Source organism: Ovis canadensis, chromosome 1, assembly GCF_042477335.2.
Source record: "Ovis canadensis isolate MfBH-ARS-UI-01 breed Bighorn chromosome 1, ARS-UI_OviCan_v2, whole genome shotgun sequence".
NCBI classification, from domain to species: Eukaryota; Metazoa; Chordata; class Mammalia; order Artiodactyla; family Bovidae; genus Ovis; species Ovis canadensis.
In genome coordinates, this window is record NC_091245.1 from 179617158 (window position 1) to 179639399 (window position 22242).

The following is a 22242-nucleotide window of genomic DNA, read 5'->3' on the forward strand; positions in this document are numbered from 1 at the left end:
AAGATTCAAAAAATTTGAGTGAAAACCAAAAGGAGGACCTTCATTCTCATGGAGGCAGGGCCACTACCTGTACCTAATTGGTTCACTTCCAGTTGGAAGTCCAGTGATCCCTTGATGATTACTCCTGGGGAGGGCGAGGGAGCAGGACCCATTCTTCCAGCAGGAATCCAACTGTAGGTGGGTTTTCTTTCTTTGTATTTGGGTGCATGAAAATTCAGAGGAAAAAAACAAAAGAAAATTCAGAGGAGATTTGATTCCATGTGCAATTGGATACCAAGCCTTACCTCCTCTTTCTTTGTAATCTCCACACCCCCATCACACTGAAGTAAGGCAACTGCGAGGAAGGCGCTCATCCTCAGGTGCCTAAGGAAGTACAAAATTCCTAAGAGATCTCCTGCTTCTTTTTCTTGCCTTCTTTTTTTCAGTCTACACATGTCTACCTACTAATTCACCTGATTTATCCTACTAAAATGTTGCTCTTAAGTACAATACTCTTTTGTTGAAAATCCAATAACTCTCTGACATGAAGAAAAAAATCTATAACCTAGAATTCAAAGCTCTCCAGAACTTAAACTCATCCTAGCCATGACTTTGCCTCAACACCCCCAAGAAAGCCTTTGCTTCATGATAACAGCTAACTCACTGCATTGACCTTGAAATTCAATATTCCCAAGTATTGGCTCTTCCTGTTCTCTCTCTCTGGAATGACTTACCTCATGCTTTCCCCCACATTCACTTCTACAGTATAAAGCCAAGCTAATATTCACACTTGATACGTTCCTAGCCCACTGATCTCTAAGAGATCACCGCCTTTTCTAAAGACCTGTGCCACCTCCTCATTCACTTCTGTGCTTTATGTTACTTGACTTCTTTGGTGCATGTGGAAGTTTTCTCCCCAGCAAAATGATTAGTTGTCTTAAAGACGTGGGCTGCATTTTATCATCTGTATTTTTAAATCACCTAGAACTATGCCTCTTCAGTAGTAATCCCTTAAGAGTTGGCACTAAATATATGTTTTTTTGATGAACTGAAACATTAACTAGAATGTTTTCTAAGCATTTTGGTAAAGAAATGTACAACAGTGGAACACTCCACATTCCTGTTTTTTTATGTAAGTAGTTAAAGGATGAAATCTAAGACTAATCAGTCATATTTTGAGTTAACCTCAGTGAAAACCACAAGAATAAGATTACCTTTTGCTCAGCTTCCTATTTCTGAAAATGTCCTTATCTCGTTGAGGGTTAGTGTTTAGACGGAGCATTTAAAAACTTTGTCCAAAACACAAAATTATGGCTTGCCTCTAGCAGAAATAATGGGTGCCCCCACTTCTCTCTGTCAATAACTGAATTTGCCTCTGAAGTTCAAGAAGTTCAAGATTTCCTTTTGTGTGTAAAACTGGCTGCTTCTGTTTTCTCTGTATATGCAGCAGACCCAAATCTAAGGCAGAAGAAACACTGCAGTGGGGATTTGTGAGCAGGGACGATAATAGAAGAGATTGACATGACTTCACAGAAGAGTTATTTTTAAGTGGAGAGAATGCCTATCCTTATGCTGAAAGGGCCTTTAGAAAATATTCCTGGGATTGAAAAGCAGGGTGGGGGCAGTTCCCATCACCGGGCTAGCAGTGTTGGTCTGCGGGGCGTTGCTGCCACCTGCTGCATGCAAACAGCCATGGAGGGGCTGGTGCGGGGCCGGTGCGGGGCTGGCAACTGCAGAATGCCAGGTGTGCACAGTTAATGTTCTGTGGGCGTCCGAAATTTTTCTTCTCTTAGAGCCTGGTTGAGTCTCAAAGAAAAACCTGTCCAATCTGTTGACTCTGGGCCACAGAAGGATAAAACAACACCCAGGAGGGAACTTTGCCCTGTAGCCACTATATGGGGACCCTGGGCATCCCAACCCCAGTGAGAGGCAAAGATTTCAGTAAAAGTGAGTCTGTAGATCTGGAAAATAAGTGAGAATTCCCCTTTTTCTGAATCTGAGGGATTTTTTTTTTTTGAACAGTTCCTTCACTTTACAACATTAAGAGATAGGAGACCTCTAGAAACTTTAAGGGGAGGATGTTTTTCTTAGAGAATTCAATAAACTTAGATTCTTATTGGCATCCAGTTAGGTAGATTTCTCTTAATATGAAAAGTAGAGTAGGTAGCTGAAATCCCTCCCCAGGCTTGTAATGTGTCTCAGTTTAATAGGGACACTAACCTATAGATCAGGGTCTTCGTACTGTATCTTCTGGCCTGTTTTTGCTACTATACTCCATCACTGTGATTTACTGGAATTTCTAGGAGAAAAGGGGCAGAGATGAAGGCATCAAGATCAGTGATATTTCTTCCTGCCTTTCATTCAAAGACTTTGAACTCCCTATCCCTCCCTGAAAATACCTGTCAGCCCCACTTGACCCAACAACTCCAGGGACCTGAGACTTACTGAGGAGTTGAGAGTGGAGAGTAAGAAAAAAGTCTGGGAGTCCTGGACTAGGAAATCAGTTACTATTGTCTGGCCTTTGCAGGAAACATCATTGGCTGAGTAGTAATAAGTACGACAGTTGTCATAGCAAATGTTTGTAGTGGTGCTGTAGAGGGTAGCTTGGACGTCCAGGAAGACAGTAGCCCTATTTCATCATGTGAAAAATCTCTTCTCCCAGGTAATTCCTGAATGGCAGGAGTGATGCTTTATATCTTAGCATCATCCATATCCCCCTAAATCCTTGTGTGGGACAGATCAGTACATGCATAATATGATACTTGATGACAACCTGGTCAGAATTATCTCCACCTGACCTCAAAAGAGAAACCATCTTAAGAACACAACTCAGACCCCTCATTTGTCTTTAGGCTTGCTGGGTGTTTCCTATATTTCAGTAATCAGATTAGGGTCACAGAATATTTCACCAATTGTTCATAAAATGGTATATATTTATTTTTATTCTAGGTTCATTAAACTTATTCTGTAATTCCAGCCTAACATTTCTGAATGTTGGAAGGTAAAGACATCCTATTTCACCCCAAGCTAGAAACCCAGTACAGTTGTATCTGGCAGAGAACAGTCATCATGTCCTTCTGTGAATAACCAGACATCTTTACCAAGGAGTCATTTCCCTGAAATCTAGTCTCCGTCCTCTGTAAATGGAAGTTAGTGGGTGGATGTTAACAGGCCTGGGAGCCAGCTGAGGTGGGAGATACTCGGCCTTTAGACTCTGATTGTTTTCTCTGTTTCTGTATGGTGTTTGCTGAAGCACAGACATGCTTTTCTGTTATCATCAAAGCAGACCTCCTGCCCTCATGGTGAGAGACTTTCCTCCCTGACCACCAGCCTAATCTGGATGGAGTGGAAAAGGAGCCTTCACTTCTACACCTTCAGGGAATGTGGGTTTCCCTGAATGAAAGGAGATGTTAAAATTCCATTTCCTAGCAGGAGCTGACCTCTGTTACTTTTCAGATTTTATTAAAATTAAATGTGTTAATTCTTTGTCCTTTCACCCTGAAGTAATTCTGGAAAGAAAACATATTTTAAAATTGAACAGAAAGACTATTATGAAAGACAGTGAGCTCACATTTGTTAAATGACTTTGTGCTCTTGCAAAGAAATGCATGAAAAGCGCATTATGAACTGCTCTGCACGATTTCCTTTGTTTGGATTTTAGAAGCAGTTTGACTGACACAGAGATCCTGAAGGAGAGAATCTTTGGATACTGAAAATGCTTTTAACGAAGGTGATGCACAAGACTTCAGAGAACAATTTCAACATTGTTCTGTTGAAGGTTATACTTAGCTGTGAACCACATTACTTTCCTGTTGACGTTTCATTTCCTGGGGTCTTGCCAAGTGATAAACAGACACAGGCGTGTGGTGGGTGTGGGGTTTTTCAGCACGAATAGGGTGGCTGGAGTTTTCTTAGTTAAAGGTGTCTATTGACTTCCGTGATCATTATGAAAATGCTGGTGTGAGGCCTTCAGGAGACCATGGAGAAAAAATGGGCATACTGTGCTGTCTATTCCATCATCCAGATGCATTTGGTCAGGGGTAAGGCTTCTGGTTGTCCTTTCTTGTCACACTGGCTGCTTTAGGGAGGGAACGGGGCCTCTGTTCATTGAAAATGCTTTGTGACTACTGCTGGAATTGATCACCAAAGGCAGACTGTTACTAAAGTTTTCAGTTATGTACTTAAGTGGCAGCTCTCAGAGAGATGCAAGGATCTAGAAATGATTACAAATGAGCACTAAAAACAAGAAAGGAATGGGTGGTGTGTGCCACTGCTCTGAGACATTTTCACCCATTTCCTTCCTAAGAGGGTCTCTGGAGTAACTGGAAAACTATGCTTCTTGAAAATGAAATGCTGTCCAAGTGGTTGTCAGAAAAACTCCGGAATACTAAAAAAAAAGAAAAAGAAAAAAATCACAATGCCATCAAGGCTCAGAGCTTCTTGCTCAACTTGTTCTCTCTCTCAAATACTTTCTCTTTTGGATTTAGCAAGCATTTCTCCTCCAAATACTCAGATCTTTGGGAGTTGAACATATGCTGAATTTTAATGAGGCATGTATAGGTATGGATCTGGAAGACAAAGTAGACTCCTTGTGACAGCGGGGACCAGCGCCTAAAGGGCCTGTTTAAAATAGCAGTAAGAAAGATCCATTCTGCAATCCATAACATGAGGGTATTACTGTGAGCCTGAGTGTCTTAAGAATTAACTGTGCTTTTCAGATACAGCTACAAAGATTTTAAAGAGGATTTATAAATCAAAGGAGACATTGGAATATAATGCTTTAGATAGGATAAGAGGTGTATTATTAGGCAAAGCCGAGCTCACGGGCAGCTACATTAAACCGCACTAACCTCTGCCTACCCAAACTTCTGCATCCATAAAAGTGTAGTAATTCCCATTTGTCAAGTACCTTTGAGAGCCTGGTTTTTTCTCAGTTGCTTGTCATCTTTTTATCTTTTTCCTTTGTAAGGTTCAGTGGTACTTGTCACAATAATATATCATTCCTGAAGCAGTATTCCATGTTAATTCTAAAACTGAGACCTACACTACGGAAGGCATGTCAAAGGCTTAGCATATCTGAAGTGTCTTGTACCATTTGGTCAAAGAACTGATGAGAGGGAATCTTTCATGTCTAGCAATTCAGTGTTGATTATAGATGATGCTGCTCAATGGTTTATTTTTAGTGGAAACCTCTACCACTGTTTTTCCCCTTTTTACCTCAGAAATCTTAACTATAGGGAAATGATGGCCCTTTTGACTCTCTTATATTGAATGTCAAATTTCTTACTCTTCTCAACCAATTTGGAAGGGAGTTTGGAGGTCCTGAAGGTTATAGAAAGAGCACAGACCCTAGACAGCCGAATTCATGTTCTCTCACTGAAGTGTGACTGTAAGTAAATCACTTAATTTATCTGTGCCTTGGTTTCCTCTTTGATGAATAGTGTTAACAGCATTACGCTTTGATGTGTGTGGAGAATTAAACAAGATAACCTATATGTAAAAGCCACCTGTAAACATGTATTTTTTAATTGTTATATGCTCATTAGTTACTTTTCACCTTCAGAAAATAATATTTGGTGTTATTGTGTTATGTGCTGTTAACTCATAAACAAAAAAGCCAGTTATATTCATTGCAGGAATAGCTGTCATAATAAATTTACTAGCGGGCTTCAATCTTTAAATAAGCTTAATTTTTTTCACAGGTATTCAGAGACCTTAAGTTGTGTTTTGGACAGACCAATAGACCAAGAGATATTCAAAATTTACTAATTTCCTCTAGTGTCTTTAAGCAAATGTCTTCCATTTGTGTTTGAGTTTTATGCTTCTCTCTCTCAATCTGGTACAAGTTCCCTCCAAATGCTAAGGCAGTCAGGAAAGAAAGTTCCAGCTGCTCCCTCAGTTCACCAGGGAAACCAAGGTCTTTCACCAAAGAGTCCCTCTCTGTGAATCATGTAAACTGATGGCTCACACCCTTCCTTTTCAGGAGTAGTGGAAGAAACATTCGGTGCAGAAGAACACATTTACGCTTTGCCTGGCTCTGATGTCAACCTGACCTGCCAAGCACAGAAGAAAGGCTTGTTGGTACAGATGCAGTGGTCCAAGGTCACTGATAAGGTGGACTTGCTGGCAGTTTATCATCCCCAATATGGCTTCTACTGTGGTAGCAAGAGTCCCTGTAGGTCACTGGTGGCTTTCAGAGAACCTCCTGGGAATGTGTTTGAGTGGACTCTGTACTTGAGGAACGTTTCCTCCTCGATCACCGGGAATTATGAGTGTAGCTTCACTCTGTATCCAGAGGGCATTCAGACAAAAATCTACAGCCTAAAGATCCAGACAAATGGTAAGTCTGACTGCAAGTGGGAAGGAAGCATGTGTTGAAAGCATTCAGCTTTCAACAAACATGTATTCTGAGCCAGCCATGTGCCAGGCATAGTGTCTAAATACAGAAAGGTTGAGTGGAAAGAGGTATTGCCTGGAAATGAAGACAGAAATTGATCAAATAATGCCATAATAATGAATAAATGTTAAATTGAAGCAGTGATAAGTCATAAAGGCTACAGTGGTTTTGTGAGAGTATGTGACAGAAGCCAGGGAAATGGACTCTGAGAAAGTGGCACCTGAGCCGAGGTCTGAAGACTGTGTGGACATTAACACTATTTGGGAGGTGGGAGATTTATGACGAACCCAGAGGCAGGAAACTGCTCTTGTGAAGGGCTGTGCAGTGTTTGAGGACATGGGGAAACGACAGTAGGACTGCAGTGCAGAATGAAGGGATGAAGTGGGAGATACAGTAAGGACAGGTCATACTGAACCTTGTCAACCGTGTTCAAGGCTTTGGTATTTATCTAAGCACCTTGGGAAGACATCGAAGTAGTTTCATCCAAAGGATGACATGACATTTAAAGCCTGATTGAATTTGTGTTATGAAAACATGGTGCTGGCTTCCCCAGCACTGGTATGACAATGAAGTAAAAGGGGATGAGAAGAAAAGGTGGAGAGAACTTAGGGGACACCCCCAGTAATGCAGAGGAGACAGAGTGGTTGTTTGGATAGATATAGAAAGATGATGACAAATTTGATACTTTGGGCATTAAACAGGTAGGACTTGGTTATAGAGTGGATCTAGGACAATGGCAGTGTGAGTGAAGGAGAGAGAAAACATGCGTGTATCTGGCATATACACCTGAATGGTGGTGCCATTCACTGAGATGGGAGACTAAGGAATCAGGGCAGAATTGTGGGGGGAATTTACCAAAGTGGCTTTGGATATATTTCTTACAAGGCAGGGAAAAGTACCAAGAGGCTGCTGAATGTGTAGCATTCACTCATACTTGCTTTATAGGGCCACCTTTGGAGGCAGGACTCCTAGGTTGAAGTTCTAATTCCTTTCTGGCTGGAACTGAATTTCACCTGGGGATTGGCATGTACGTTCTCTGAGCCCATCTGGAAAATGATGATAATAATGGCTACCCTGAATTAGTTGGTCCTAAAGTAAATGATCTCTATACTAGTGGAAAAAATGAAAATGAAAGTCAACAAATGGAAAATGCATACGAAATGGGATGATTTTAACTTAGGGGCAAAGTGAACTGGTAGTATAAGAAAAAAAAACACACACACACACACACAACAAAAACTAACTCACAAAGGCCGTGCTTAAAGAAGGCAAGGAGCTGCCCAGGCCAAACACCACATATGGATTTATTATCTCCTCTCCACTTCTCATCAGGAGATAAGACCATGGTGTTGGCAGTCCAGCTACAGAGCAGGACCTCCTCTACCTCTGCCTTAACAGTGCCCCTATTCCCGTTGCTGTTTTCCAGGAAAAATACTTCATCTGGGGATGGATTGGGGTGATAAGGTAGAATGAAGAGAAATGAGAAGACCTGTATAGAGTCTACCTGCATAATATATATTTTGGAGTCAGTCTGGATTTGAATGTTGGCTCTGTCATTCATTATATATTTCATCTTTATCATATTATTCTAAGTCCCTAAGTTTCTGTTTCCTGATGTAACCAATACAGATAATTATAGGACCTCCTTCATAGGTACCATGATTTTGATGATTAGATGAGGTAATCGCTATAAAGCACTTAGCATAGTTCCTGCCAAAGAGTAAGAGTTTGGAAAGTGGTAGTTTTCATTATGAATAGTAAATATAATCATAACGAGTGAACTCTATTTCTCAAGTCTTATTAAAAAATGAGTCCATCCCCCTCTCTTTTTGTATTTGCCTCATATGGGTAGCTCAGATGGTAAAGCGTTTGCCTGCAATGCAGGAGACCTGGGTTCAGTCCCTGGGTGGGGAAGATCCTCTGGAGAAGGAAATGGAAACCCACTCCAGTGCTCTTGCCTAGAAAATTCCATGGACAGAGGAGCCTGATAGGCTACCATCCATGGGGTCACAAAGAGTCAGACAGGACTGAACAACTTCACTTTCTTTCTTTCTTTTCTTTAATATGGAGCCCAACAGAATATTTGCCACACTTTACCACAAGTACTTGTTGAACTTCACTTTAGACAAAGATTTTTTTTTTTTAGACAAAGATTTTTTTATCTTCTTAAAACTGTAAACTATGCTGCTATGTATCTGATAGCCTAATGTTTATTCCATGGAGAACTGACAACACGGATAGGAAATAGGAGGTGGGAATGGCTCGACACAAAGACAGCCAATGGAGAAGAGATACTGTGTCATTCAGAAAGGAGAGTGGTGCTGCCTTTGAGGGAAAATGTATTTCTTAAACGGCCAAGCTTCTAGCTGCTAAGAACAGCAAATCACTGGGGAGACAGAAATCATGTATACATGCTTTGTGCTTGTCAGTTCCCAATCGTCTGATTATAACTTTGCTGTTCATCAGCTGGACCAGAGGAGAGAAAAATGCCATCAGTGTTAAAGAAATGTTCTGGTGCTATATATTTGGGTATAAAGGGAGAAAAATAGAAAAGAAAAAAGAAAAAGAGAAAGAACTCTTTCACCATGCAGTGATCAAAGATGCGTGTGCTCAGTCCCTCAGTTGTGTCTGACTCTTTTCAACTCCGTGGACTATAGCCCACCAGGCTCCTCTGTCCATGGGATTTCCCAGGCAAAAATACCAGAGTGGGTTGCCATTTCCTCCTCCAGGGGATCTCCCCAACCCAGGGATTGAAGCAGTTGTCTCTTACATCTCCTGCGTTGGCGAGGAAGCTTTTTACCACTAGTGCCACCTGATCAAAGATGTGAGCCTGGTATACACCTAAGGGATAGATACTTAGATGGGGCCTCTTGTCATTCAAAAGCCCTGTCAAGTTCCCCTAATGATATCTTTTTCCCCGTAATTCTTTTGATCTTCGCTCACATCTCTCACTTGTACCACTTCCTCTCACATCCCTGGGAGATCTTCAACAGGTTGGTTGGGTCAGCAAGCACACGAGTACAAGTCTGTGCAGTAGGTGAGCAAATACAAATTGAAGTGGTGTGTAAGAATCTAAACATGAAAATGCTGAGGGACCAGAGGTGATTGTGACCTCTTTCCGTTTCCTCTCATTTTGCGGGGTCAGTCTCTTCCCCGTCCGTTCACAAAACAATGTAAAGCCTGCCCACCTTCGCACGTTCCTGGAGCCTTTGAGGGAAAATGCTTTGAGGGAAGAGCTGAGAAGGGCCGCTTCGAACTGTACCTCGTTCCTTTGTATGAACTAGTGCTCCGAGGCTGTGGAAGAAGGCAGAAATTTTACACACAGTTTGACATTTGCTTCTTTTTTCATATTCATTTGACAGAATTTCCTTATAGATTGGCATTTGATTTATTCCAAGAAACACAATTCTTTGAGTCAAGCCTTGGGTGATTGTAATCCAGGTTTCCTTCATTTGATGCTACTGGATCACACAGTGCTTCACACTATTAAGACTTTAATGCGTTTAAAATATGCTGTTGTTAGGACTAGTTATAAAACATACACATGTGGCTTTAATTTCCCAGATTACAGCCACAGCCTTGGCGGCGGGGTGGGGTGGTGGGGAGCAGTGTTCATATTTTTAGAAGCATTAGTAGGAGAAAAAGGAGGAATGGTAGGAGGAGGAGGAGGTGCGGGAACGAAGTAGTATAGACTGTAATAACAGAGGGGTAGTACTGGTAATAGAAAGGAATAATCTTGATAATACAATCTTGAAAATCTTAGTCTAACTGCATGCTGTTACCCTGCCTGAAGGCATGATTCATTCTTCGACCTTTTTTCCCCAGTTTCATTGAGATGTAACTGACATATAACATCGTATTCACTTTAGGTATACAACATGATGATCTTATATGTGTGTGTGTATGTGTGAAGTAATCATCACAGTCAGTTCAGTTAACATCCATCACCTCACACAGTTACAACTTTCTTTTTTTTTATGATGAGGACCTTTAAGATGTACTTTCTTTAGCAACTTTTAAACATGAAGTATGGTGTTTCACTTTAATCACTATGCTCTACATAATATCTGCAGAATTCATCTATCTTATAACTGGAACTTTATACCTTTTTATCATCTTCATTCATTTTGCTCACTTCCCACCCCCTGCCTCTGATTAAAAGAGAGTCTATTCTCTTTTAATCTGAAGGCTGTCTGACATTTCTTATTTTTCTTTGCCAATGCATCTGTTGAGCAAATTTGATTATTTGTCTTGTATAATTACCCACAGCCTGGATTTTGCTTTTACATCTCATGGTATCTCCATGTTCTTCTTTCATCTTTTAGTTCGGTATGCATATTTGACCACATTTATTTTTACCTTCTGGTAAGAATATTTCATAGGTGATGTTGTGTAGTTACATCAGCACTACATGATGTCCGGTTGTGTGATCTTAACAGCATTGATGGGTACTGCCTTAGATCCATTCATTTTTTATTGGCAGCCAGATAGTGATGTTCTAATTTTTCATTCCTTCATTTATCAGCTGAAATGTTCTTATAAAGAGGAACTTCCTCTCATGAACCAATTGTTTATTAGATATACAATTTGTTTAAAAAAAAAAACACAGACTAGACACTTGATTGTTTCCCTTTACTTACCAGTTTTAAAAATGAGTTTGTTCACTAGGTGACAAGTATTCATGTTCAGTATCAAGAATCTATATGAACTTAAGCATATTAGTGAATTTTAATTCATTATAGTTATTATCTTTATTAGGCTGAAAATATACTATATATAAAATCTGTTAACCCTTTGTGATATAAATTGCAAATACTTTCTCAGTTTTTCATCTATCCATACCTTCTTATGGTATTGTTTCCAGTGCAGCATAATTCTTACCTTTTGAAATAAAATCTATCACTTTTTCCTTGATGGTTCTAATTTTGAGTCATACTTAAGAAAAATTTCCCCATTCCTAGATTATACAGAAATTCACTCTTACTTCTAACACTTCCATGTTTTTTAAATTAGTATTTAAACTTTCGATGTTAAGTTTCTAGTATTAAATATATCAAACTATATTTTTATTATTTCTAGTACCTTTTTGGTATTTCCTACTTTTTTTCCTCTCTGGGGTTCAGTTTGGAAATTTTCTATTAACCTATTTTCCAATTAACAAATAGTGGTTTTCTTGATATACAGTAATTTTTCAGTCTTATCAAATTCATTCTTAATTTCTGATATTATATTTAAAGTTATTGTCTTTGATAGTTTTAATTATTTGATGAACTTGTTCATCTTTTCATCTATTCCCTTCATCTTTTTCTCTATTCTTGAATATGTTAAAAAGTTATTTTAATATCCTTATTGTTAACTCCAATGTTTCCATTTTTCTATGTATGCAGTTTGTTATATGTATTACATAAATAAAGAAGACATATTGTGTTGTTAATGACAATAATAACAAAAGGAAGGGATGTGCTGGAGTAAGTTGTGAGAAAATGAGAAAGTAGAGAAAAAACAGACACATGAACGACCTCATATAATAGACCCAAAGAACAGTGCTATAATTAATGATTTGAAGAATTTCATGTTCTTAAAAAAAACTGAGAAGAAAAAAAGAAAATATATACAAAACCTTATATAGACCCATATATTTACCATTTCATATTCTCTTCATTTCATCCCATGGAGAGAAGTTACTGTTTGTTATCATTTCCTTTCAGCCTGAGGGACATAGTTTAGAATTTCATATAAGAAAAATCTACTTGCCATGAATTGTTTTGTCTTTTTTTTCTCATTTTTATTTTTGAACGTTAGTTTCACTGAGTGCAAAATTCTTAGTGGACTGTTTTTTCTTTCAATATTTTGAACATGTCTCTGATCTTCATTGTTTCCAGTGAGACATGAACCATTGATTCTGTTATTGGTCCCTGCATGTGATAAATTTGAGATTTTTTTCCCTGCTGATTGCTTTCATAATTTTCTCTTTGTTTTGGCTTTTGATTATGATATGCTTAGGTGGGTATTTGATTATATTTATGTTACTTAGGTTTTATAGTTCTTGAATGTGTAGATTAATTTGGAGAAATTTTTTAAAATCAAATATAAAGTTTTTGGCTTTTGTTTCTTCAAATATTTGTTTGTCCTCCTCTGTTTCATCTCTCCTTCTATGACTCTAATTATATGTATGTTAGAACATTTGATTTGTCCTATATGGTTCTGAGACTTCCCTGATGGCTCAGAGGGTAAAGCATCTGTCTGCAATGCAGGAGACCAGGGTTCGATCCCTGGGTTGGGAAGATCCCCTGGAGAAGGAAATGGCAACCCACTCCAGTACTATTGCCTAGAAAATCCCATGGACAGAGGAGCTTGGTAGGCTACAGTCCATGAGGTGACAAAGAGTTGGACATGACTGAGTGACTTCACAATCAATCACAATATGATTCTGAAACTGTTTTCCTTCAATCTTCTTTCTCTCTCTTCTTCAGATTAGGTAGTTTATATTAATCATTATTTAGGTATGCTTTTTTTCTTTCTTCTGCCATCTCAAATTGGCTGTTGAGAATCTCCAGTGAATTTTGTAATTTTTATTATAGACTTTTAAACTCTAGAATAATCATTTGTTTCTTTTTATCTTCACTAAAATTCCCTATGTATTGAATCATTGTCACCATATTTTGCTTTAATCCTTTGAACATACTTTTAATAGCTGCTTTGAAATCTGTTAAATTTAATGTATGGTCTACTCAGAATGAATTTCAATGAACCACTTTTTTCTTCAGTATGGGTCACACTTTCTTGTTTCCCTCATACATCATCATTTTGTTGTTGTTGTTGAAAGCTAAACATTTAAAAAAAAAACATAACATGACAACTCTAGATTCTCTGGGTTTTTAAAATTTTCAGTAACTTGCTCATATTTAAATTGCAAAATCTATCTCTTTTGACCGTACACTTATGGCCATTGATACCTCTGCTTAGCTTTTTACTATAATTCTCATGTCTTTAGTTTTACTTCCAAGGAATTGCCCGTACATTGTCAAATTCCCTTTGTTGGTCCACAAATGAATTTGGCAAAAAATTTTGCTTAAATACCTCAAGCCCAATAGGCTTCCACCCTCTACACATAGACGTCTGTATGAAAGGGAGTTGGAGACTGTGTTCAAAATTGCAACAGTAATACCTCCCTTGGCCTTCACTTTTCACTGAGCTCTCTCAGATCCCCTTACTCATGTATATTTTTCCCAGTCAACCTGGTATGTGTAAAGAATTTATGTCAGCACTTTTATGACTCTCTGATTTCTAGAATCTCTGTTAACTGTCTGTCTGGTCTGCCACTCATCCCACTGGGACTGCACACCCAGACTAACCAAGCCTCAGTCTTTTTCTGTTGCCTACCAAGTTTATCCTTGCTAGCTGACAAAGTGAAAGATTTTCATGCTCATACCTAACTTAAGTCTGTCCCTTTTGGAAGTAAAGCTGCTGGGTTTTGTAGCCAATTATAAGATGGTGAAATGACCTTTCTCCCCGACCTAGTTGAGAAAAGTGATGCTGCTGTTGCTGTTAAGTCACCTCAGTTCAGTTCAGTTCAGTTCAGTCGCTCAGTCGTGTCTGACTCTTTGCGACCCCATGAATTGCAGCACGCCAGGCCTCCCTGTCCATCACCAACACCTGGAGTTCACTCGGACTCACATCCATCGAGTCAGTGATGCCATTGAGCCATCTCATCCTCTGTCATCCCCTTCTCCTCCTGCCCCCAATCCCTCCCAGCATCAGTCTTTTCCAATGAGTCAACTCTTCGCATGAGGTGGCCAAAGTACTGGAGTTTCAGCTTTAGCATCATTCCTTCCAAAGAAATCCCAGGGCTGATCTCCTTCAGAATGGACTGGTTGGATCTCCTTGCTGTCTTCTCCAGCACCACATTTCAAAAGCATCAATTCTTCGGTGCTCAGCCTTCTTCACAGTCCAACTCTCACATCCATACATGACCACTGGAAAAACCATAACCTTGACTAGACGGACCTTAGTCGGCAAAGTAATGTCTCTGCTTTTGAATATGCTATCTAGGTTGGTCATAACTTTTCTTCCAAGGAGTGAAAGTAAAAGTAAAATCGCTCAGTCGTGTCCGACTCTTTGCGACCCCATGGACTGTAGCCTACCAAGCTCCTCCCTCCATGGGATTCTCCAGGCAAGAATACTGGAGTGGGTTGCCATTTCCTTCTCCAAGGGATCTTCCCAACCCAGGGATCAAACTCAGGTCTCCAGCATTCCAGGCAGATGCTTTAACCTCTGAACCACCAGGGAAGCTCGTCTTTTAATTTCATGGCTGCAGTCACCATCTGCAGTGATTTTGGAGCCCAGAAAAATAAAGTCTGACACTGTTTCCACTGTTTCCCCATCTATTTCCCATGAAGTGATGGGACCAGATGCCATGATCTTCGTTTTATGAATGTTGAGCTTTAAGCCAACTTTTTCACTCTCCTCTTTTACTTTCATCAAGAGGCTTTTTAGTTCCTCTTCACTTTCTGCCATAAGAGTGGTGTCATCTGCATATCTGAGGTTATTGATATTTCTTCCGGTAATCTTGATTCCAGCTTGTGCTTTTTACAGCCCAGCATTTCTCATGATGTACTCTGCATAGAAGTTAAATAAGCAGGGTGACAATATACAGCCTTGACGCACTCCTTTTCCTATATGGAACCAGTCTGTTGTTCCATGTCCAGTTCTAACTGTTGCTTCCCGGCCTGCCTACAGATTTCTCAAGAGGCAGGTCAGGTGGTCTGGTATTCCCATCTCTCTTAGAATTTTCCACAATTTATTGTGAGCCACACAGTCAAAGGTTTTGGCATAGTCAATAAAGCAGAAATAGATGTTTTTCTGGAACTCTCTTGCTTTTTCCATGATCCAGCAGATGTTGGCAATTTGATCTCTGGTTCCTCTGCCTTTTCTAAAACCAGCTTGAACATCAGGAAGTTCACAGTTCACATATTGTTGAAGCCTGGCTTGGAGAATTTTGAGCATTACTTTACTAGCATTGGAGATGAGTGCAATTGTTTGGTAGTTTGAACATTCTTTGGCATTGCCTTTCTTTGGGATTGGAATGAAAACTGACCTTTTCCAGACCTGTGGCCACTGCTGAGTTTTCCAAATTTGCTGGCATATTGAGTGCAGCACTTTTACAGCATCAACTTTCAGGATTTGAAATAGCTCCACTGGAATTCCATCACCTCCACTAGCTTTGTTCGTACTGATGCTTTCTAAGGCCCACTTGACTTCACTTTCCAGGATGTCTGGCTCTAGATGAGTGATCACACCATCGCCTCAGTCGTGTTCAACTCTGTGCGACCCCATAGACGGCAGACCGCCAGGCTCCTCTGTCCCTGGGATTCTCCAGGCAGGAACACTGGAGTGGGTTGCCATTTCCTTCTCCAATGCATGAAAGTGAAAAGTGAAAGTGAAGTCGCTCATTCATGTCCGATTCTTCGTGACCCCATGGACTGCAGCCCACCATGCTCCTCCGTCCATGGGATTTTCTAGACAAGAGTACTGGAGTGGGTTGTCATTGCCTTCTCCAGAGAAAGGTGATGGAAGGATCGCAAAGCAAGCAGGCTGAAGACTCCTACTGTTCTTACTGAAGCTCTGGTGGCTTGTCAAGAAGAAATATTTATCAATTAACTATTTGTCTTTGGTCAATTTCCAGGGCCCTGAAAATGGTGATTTTTAACACACTTGCTCAGTCTTATATGTATCTTTTTTTCACTGACCTCTTCATGCTCCTGAAACAAGGAGTCCCTCAATACCCACCCAACCCTGTTTTTGACACTTATATTGTATCTTCATTTAAAAATATATATTCATTACTACTCACTTATAACAATTATTTATTCTTCGTGCTAGAGGTAAATACATATTCAACACTTACCCTCAGTCTTTATGTAAAGATCTCTTCAGTTTGAAGTATATTCTGTTGGAGAATATTCAGCAAATGCTCATGGTACAGTATTCCCTGAGCCCTTGTGTGAGCTCTTAATAAGTTTTATTTTTATACTCTTCATGTTTAAGATTGAATATAATGTCCTTAACTCACATATTCTTTCCGTGAGTATATTACATATGTTGTGTGTAAGTTGTTGCTTAGTTATGCCCAGCTCTTTGCAAGCCCATGGACTATAGCCTGCCACACCTCTCTGTCCACTGAATTCTCCAGGCAAGAATACTGGAGTGGGTTGCCATTCCCTTCTCCAAGGAATCTTCCTGACTCAGGGATTGAACCTGGGTCTCCAGCATTGCAGGGAGATTCTTTACCATCTGAGCCACTAGGGAAGCCCATTAAATGTTACAATATTATTTTCTGGCATAAAGGATTACTGTCCAAAAATTAATAACAATTTGATTTTCTTTCCCCAGAACTAATTTTGTTTAACACTTTTTATAAAAATATGCTTAGTATCTATTCTGTAAGTATTTTCCTACTTTTGCAGCATAATCTTTTAATATATATTTTCTAGTCATTTTAAGAAACTGTACTAGGAAAAAAAAAAAAGAAATTGTGCTAGAGTTATAATTTCCAGTGTTTTTCTATTGTTTATTTCTTTGAGTATTGTTTATTCTCCATCTTCTTGCCTATCTCTTTCTTTGAATCTCTTTTACCTCTTTTTGCTTATAAAATCCATTATTTATTAATATTTCACTTAAAAATTTCCTTCATTCTATTTTTAAAATTTCTTTTAATGCATTAACTTTTGTATTAATACACATTCTTGGTTTTTTTTCTAGTTTGCTCTTAATTTCTGAAATGATTTTAAAAACTTATTTCCAACCCTTTCCTGAATTTTCTCACTTATCTTCTATAGAATTTCTTCTCTCCAAATGACTTATTTAGCAGTCTTTCTAAAACTTATCATAGCTTATATCATTTTATTTCTTTTAGTTCATTTTGAATAATTGGGTTATAGTTTTTATTTATTTTGAAGTCATGTCTTTCTAATATGCTGTTATTATTGTAGGAATATTATTTTGCTCTCTATTCTCTTTTTTTCTTATGGTATCTTTATATGTGATTCCAACCCACTTTTTTCTATTGCTCTAAATATGTTTGTTAAATAGATTTTGACTTTTATCACAGAAGAGTACACCAAGCCATCTTTTCTAGAGTCTTCAGTGTCTCTAGAGCTCTCTCTTCTGTTATTTTCAAAATAAATTATATGCCATTGTACTTTGTAAGATGCACTTCTTTTCCTCCTATCCCTCACTTTTATCTAAATTGCCTCTTTGCTTTCTCCTGTTGGGCCTGTCTGGTGTAATTTGGATTCTACTCCCGGGGATCTCATCTCAGAGTGGGAATTCTCTGAAAAGTCCCCTCTACTCCAGCACTGACAAGCCTTTTCATTTTTCCCTTGAAGGCTCTGGTAATTTGATGCCTACAAACTTCTTTCTCTGTTTCTGCTGCTATTCTCAGATTAGTTTGCCTTTCTTTCCAGTGACTGTCTGTTGACTTTTTTCTAGAAGGTAGGAGGGGTAAGTTCTTAGTTCTACGGGCCACTGACTTTCCTGTTTCTTTTTGCACAGTTGCTTACACCACAGTGGTTTGTTGATTTGTCCCCAACTATTAATGATGTTATATTGTTATTTAGTGTTCCCATAGATATTGCCTATAGGTTTACTATGCTAGTTTATCTGTTTTTACTAAGAATCTCAGGGATATTAGAGTTATGCCACTTGTATTACCAACTTCTCAGAATCTGGACAAACTTTACAAAAATTTACTACTTATGTGTTTGGGTAATGCACATTTAAATAGAATTTACATATCAAGTAGACTTCATAAACTATACAAATATGTGCCTTGGCCAGTCTCTGTTTAAAATAAACTGATGTAAGCAGAACAATTATAATCTCAAGAATAAAATTAAATAGTATTAATGGTGGTATGCAAATATGGCCAAAAAATTTGGTGGTGATACACATGTAACTCCATTTGGGAGTGCTGTTATAGTAAATGCTTTCAACCATAAAAGGCAGGAATTTTGTTATTGTTGTTTTGTTTTGGTTTTTAAATTCTGAGGTTGGAGTAATATATGGAGGCAGCAATAGCGAGCAAGAAAGGCCCTGATCCAATCCTCCTAATCTTGAGGCAATAAGGATATAAGAAAATAAACAACCATTATCTGAGAATGATGCAGGGAAGTTGGGCCCTAATGGGAAGGCCTGGCTTCAATTAAGAAAGCAGGAGGAGAGAGTTATCATTAAAGAGGACAACTGATATTGACAAGAGCTTGAAAGGCAGCAAAGCTTTCAAGGCAAAATACAACATTTGAAATATTCCCATGTTTTTTAAAAATGTGTTATTGATAATAAGGAGAATGTTCACACCTCATGACCTAGTAATTATACTTCTGGGAATATATCTTAAGTAGTTAAATGGTCAGAAGAAAACTATTAGTTTAAGGATGAACCTTTCTATAAAGATTGTAATAGTTTAAATAAGCTAAAAACTGAAAAAGCATATGATTCAACACTTGAAAATTGCTAAACAAATTATGATGTATGTATGTGATATAATAGAAATTTCAAACACAGGTAGCTTAAGAATCATGCAAAGCCTTTTAAGCTATAGGTAACATTTGCTGGTAAATAAAATTGCAAAGTATGAAAAAAACTTGCATACAAACAAGATTTGTATAGATATAGGAAAAACAGAATAAGATTTTCAGGATATTAAGATGATAGAATTGTTGTCATTTATAAATTATTTTCTGATATTATAGTTTACTCACAAATGTATATATATGTGTATATAACTTTCCCCAAAAGAGAGACTATAAAACTATCTCATATCACTTTAAAAATGAAAATAATTCATTAAACATGCTTCCTTGGAGTTTCCTGATGTGTTTTCCTGTGTGATTTTTTTCTTTGGAGAAATATCTGTAAGCTCTAAAAAGACAATCAGGTATAAAAGCAGTGAAAAGATCAGCATATGTCAGAAGTTTGGTGAAAGGAAGGGATGAAAAGGCAGAGCACAAAGGATTTTTAGGTCAATGAAACTGTTCTATATGATATTACAAGAGTGGATATATATCAGACTTTGGTCAAAATTCATGGAATGTACAACACCAAAAGTGAGCCTTATGTAAATACAATATGGACTTTGGGTGATGATGTGTTTGATCCAGTTTCATTGATTGTAATAAAGGCATCACTGTGGTTAGGGATGTCAATAATGGGGGAGATTGTGCATGCATAGGGCAGGGTGTATATGGAAACTGTACTTCCCACTCAATTTTGCTGTGTACATAAACCTTCTCTAAAAAAAATTGTCTATTAAAAATTTTAAAAGACAATGGAGGCCAGATTATAATGTTTTATATTCTACCTGATCCAGGAAATATGATCTAAAGACTAATGCACCAACTTGAGGTTAAAGCAGAAGAATGTACTGAACTGTGAGCTGGATTCTGTTAGGGCAGTTTCCTTGTAGTTATTCAGTGATAGACAACCCTGTGCTTCTCAGTGACCCTGTTATGCCATTTATACAATGAGGACTGTACGTGGTGGGGTCCTCTTCATAGGTGTACCCTGAAGATAGCTGAATCTCTATACTAAAACTGTTCTCATTTCTTGGATTAAAAATACTTTACAGACCAATCATAGATCCGTGTCTTTCCCTCTTTATGTTTTGTTACAGTGGCACAAGAAGAATGCAGAAACAACCATACAATAGAAATAGAGATAAATGGGACTCTGGAAATACCATGCTTTCAAAACACCTCCTTAGAAATTTCATCTGTGCTCACCTTTGCATGGCTGGTGGTAAGTGTTGCCCTTTTCAGTGAATAATGGCCATGATCTTTAAATATTAATGAAGTGAAGATGAATAACAAGTAATAATAGGGAAGGAAGCACACTGGATTAGAGACAAGCATTATGTGAAGGTTGAGTTAATGTCTGGAGGAGGGAAGGGAGGCCACCAGGATTCCTTCCAACTCAGCAAGCCCCTGGGTCTTTGAATGCAGTGACTTAGAAAATAGTTCCTAAAGGTTAGTTTATATTTCAAGCTGTATACTCAACAATGATAACAGAAAGAAAGAAGTGTGATGGTGCCCTGGAGAGGAGCCACATCCAGCAGAAGCCCCTACTCATACTTGCTTGTTTACACACAACACGTGCAGGGGCATAGACTCCCTTTTTTCACCCGAACCCTACTACCACATCCTGGAAAATACACAGCATTGCTTGGACCGGGAAACACAAACTCTTAATGCATATCAAACACAAATAGAAAACGTCCATGAGAGAAGCAGTATGTCTATACGAAACAGCCACTGCCCAGCTCCATCACCGTCACTGGTAATGACAGGCCTATGGTAGCTATGTTTTCTGACTTACAAGAATAAAACAAAACAGAAATATGGATTTTTATGTGAAATTTTCCAAGGCAAGTCAACCAAATGGCATCCAGCTATTAACCAATATATAGAGTGGACTTCTAATACTACTGTTAAATCAGTTGATAACACAAGCCTTACACAATTATGATTACCATAAACACAATTTTGAGAATCATGAAATGGGTGGGATTGATGACCCAGAATATGACTATATTAATTTTTCAGGTCTTCATCAAAATGAAAACACAAGATTTTAAAATTCTTACATAACTAATAGATGTCCATGAGTATAGCAGCTGATACCATCTGCAAAATACTGTACTTGCATGGTTGATCATTTATATTACAAATTAGTAGACTTTTGTGGACCGTCTTGGAAACTGACCCTTCATGTAAAAAGATTTCTCTGAGGATGTGCCAAATCCAAGATAACTGACTTTCAAGGAGGCTTTAAAATATAACCTACTAATAATTTTTTATTGTCTAGATGTTTTTTGGATAGTTAGTATGATCAAAAGACATTATAAAATGCCTTTCTCAAATTGTACTAAAAGCTAGTGTCTGTTTATCATGTCAAAAAATGTATGCTCCCCCTTTTTATGGTTTGGTTGCTGAAATGTAAGACTTCCTGCCTGACATTATGCCCATCATTAAAAAATCAGTTTTTCTTAACTAATGTGATATAAGGTGGTTCTTAGAAAAAAAAAAATTAAGAATATAGATCAAGAAGACAGAAGCCTGCTGTACTAAACATTACTGTAATGGAAATACGGTATCTATACCTAGTTTACGTTATTAATATTTCCACCAATGGGCAAAAATTTTCCACCCTAATTATCACTAAGTCACTATCAATAGGGGTAGTAATATTTTATAGTAATCAAAAAGACTAAGATTTAATAAAGCTTTACTTAGAGATTTTTGCTGGCTATTAAGTTGATCTGTAGTATCCTTGTCTTATCTGAAGAGAGTCTAATCTGTTTTTCCAAGAAACTGTTAAAGTTTTCAGTCAGCTTGTATCTTTTCTGTGACACTGAACTTCTCCAGGGCAAAAAGCTGCATCAGTCATTTTAAAAATCCTTAGATCTAGTATATTGCCTTGACTATAGGCATTCAGTAAATATCTAATAAATAATTGAATGGTATTTGTTGGCTTCCTATTAAATGGGTGATCACTAAACCTCATGCTGGCTGTGTGATTAGTTAATGAGAAGCTCATGAAGTATCAATGACTAGATAACTAATAAGACATCTTCTAACAATTGTCTTCAAAGAAACTAAGAAAGCTCTGTAAACATTATCTTTGAATTCTGCCAAGACATTTGAGATAAATAAGGGATGGAGAGATTGCATCTAAGGTCATAGTGAGAGAGTGAGTCCTAAACTTCTACTGAAACCTCAGGCCGTGCTCTCACTTTAAAGAATGCATCATAACTGAGACAACTTGAGGAATCTTTTTGAAACTTCTTTTCAAAGGGAACATTGTATTGG

The 22242-nt window shown here is 38.2% G+C and overlaps 1 protein-coding gene across 1 annotated transcript in view; it reads left to right on the top strand.

The window, feature by feature from the left end:
• The first annotated feature begins 3819 nt into the window (after positions 1 to 3819).
• CD96 (CD96 molecule) overlaps positions 3820 to 22242 on the top strand; it is a 102291-nt gene continuing 83868 nt past the window's right edge. The window contains exons 1-3 of the mRNA XM_069552942.1: positions 3820 to 4019; positions 5963 to 6319; positions 20049 to 20173. Of these exons, the coding sequence (XP_069409043.1) occupies positions 3959 to 4019; positions 5963 to 6319; positions 20049 to 20173 (543 nt within the window). The 5' untranslated portion in view covers positions 3820 to 3958. The remainder of the gene's footprint in view (positions 4020 to 5962; positions 6320 to 20048; positions 20174 to 22242) is intronic.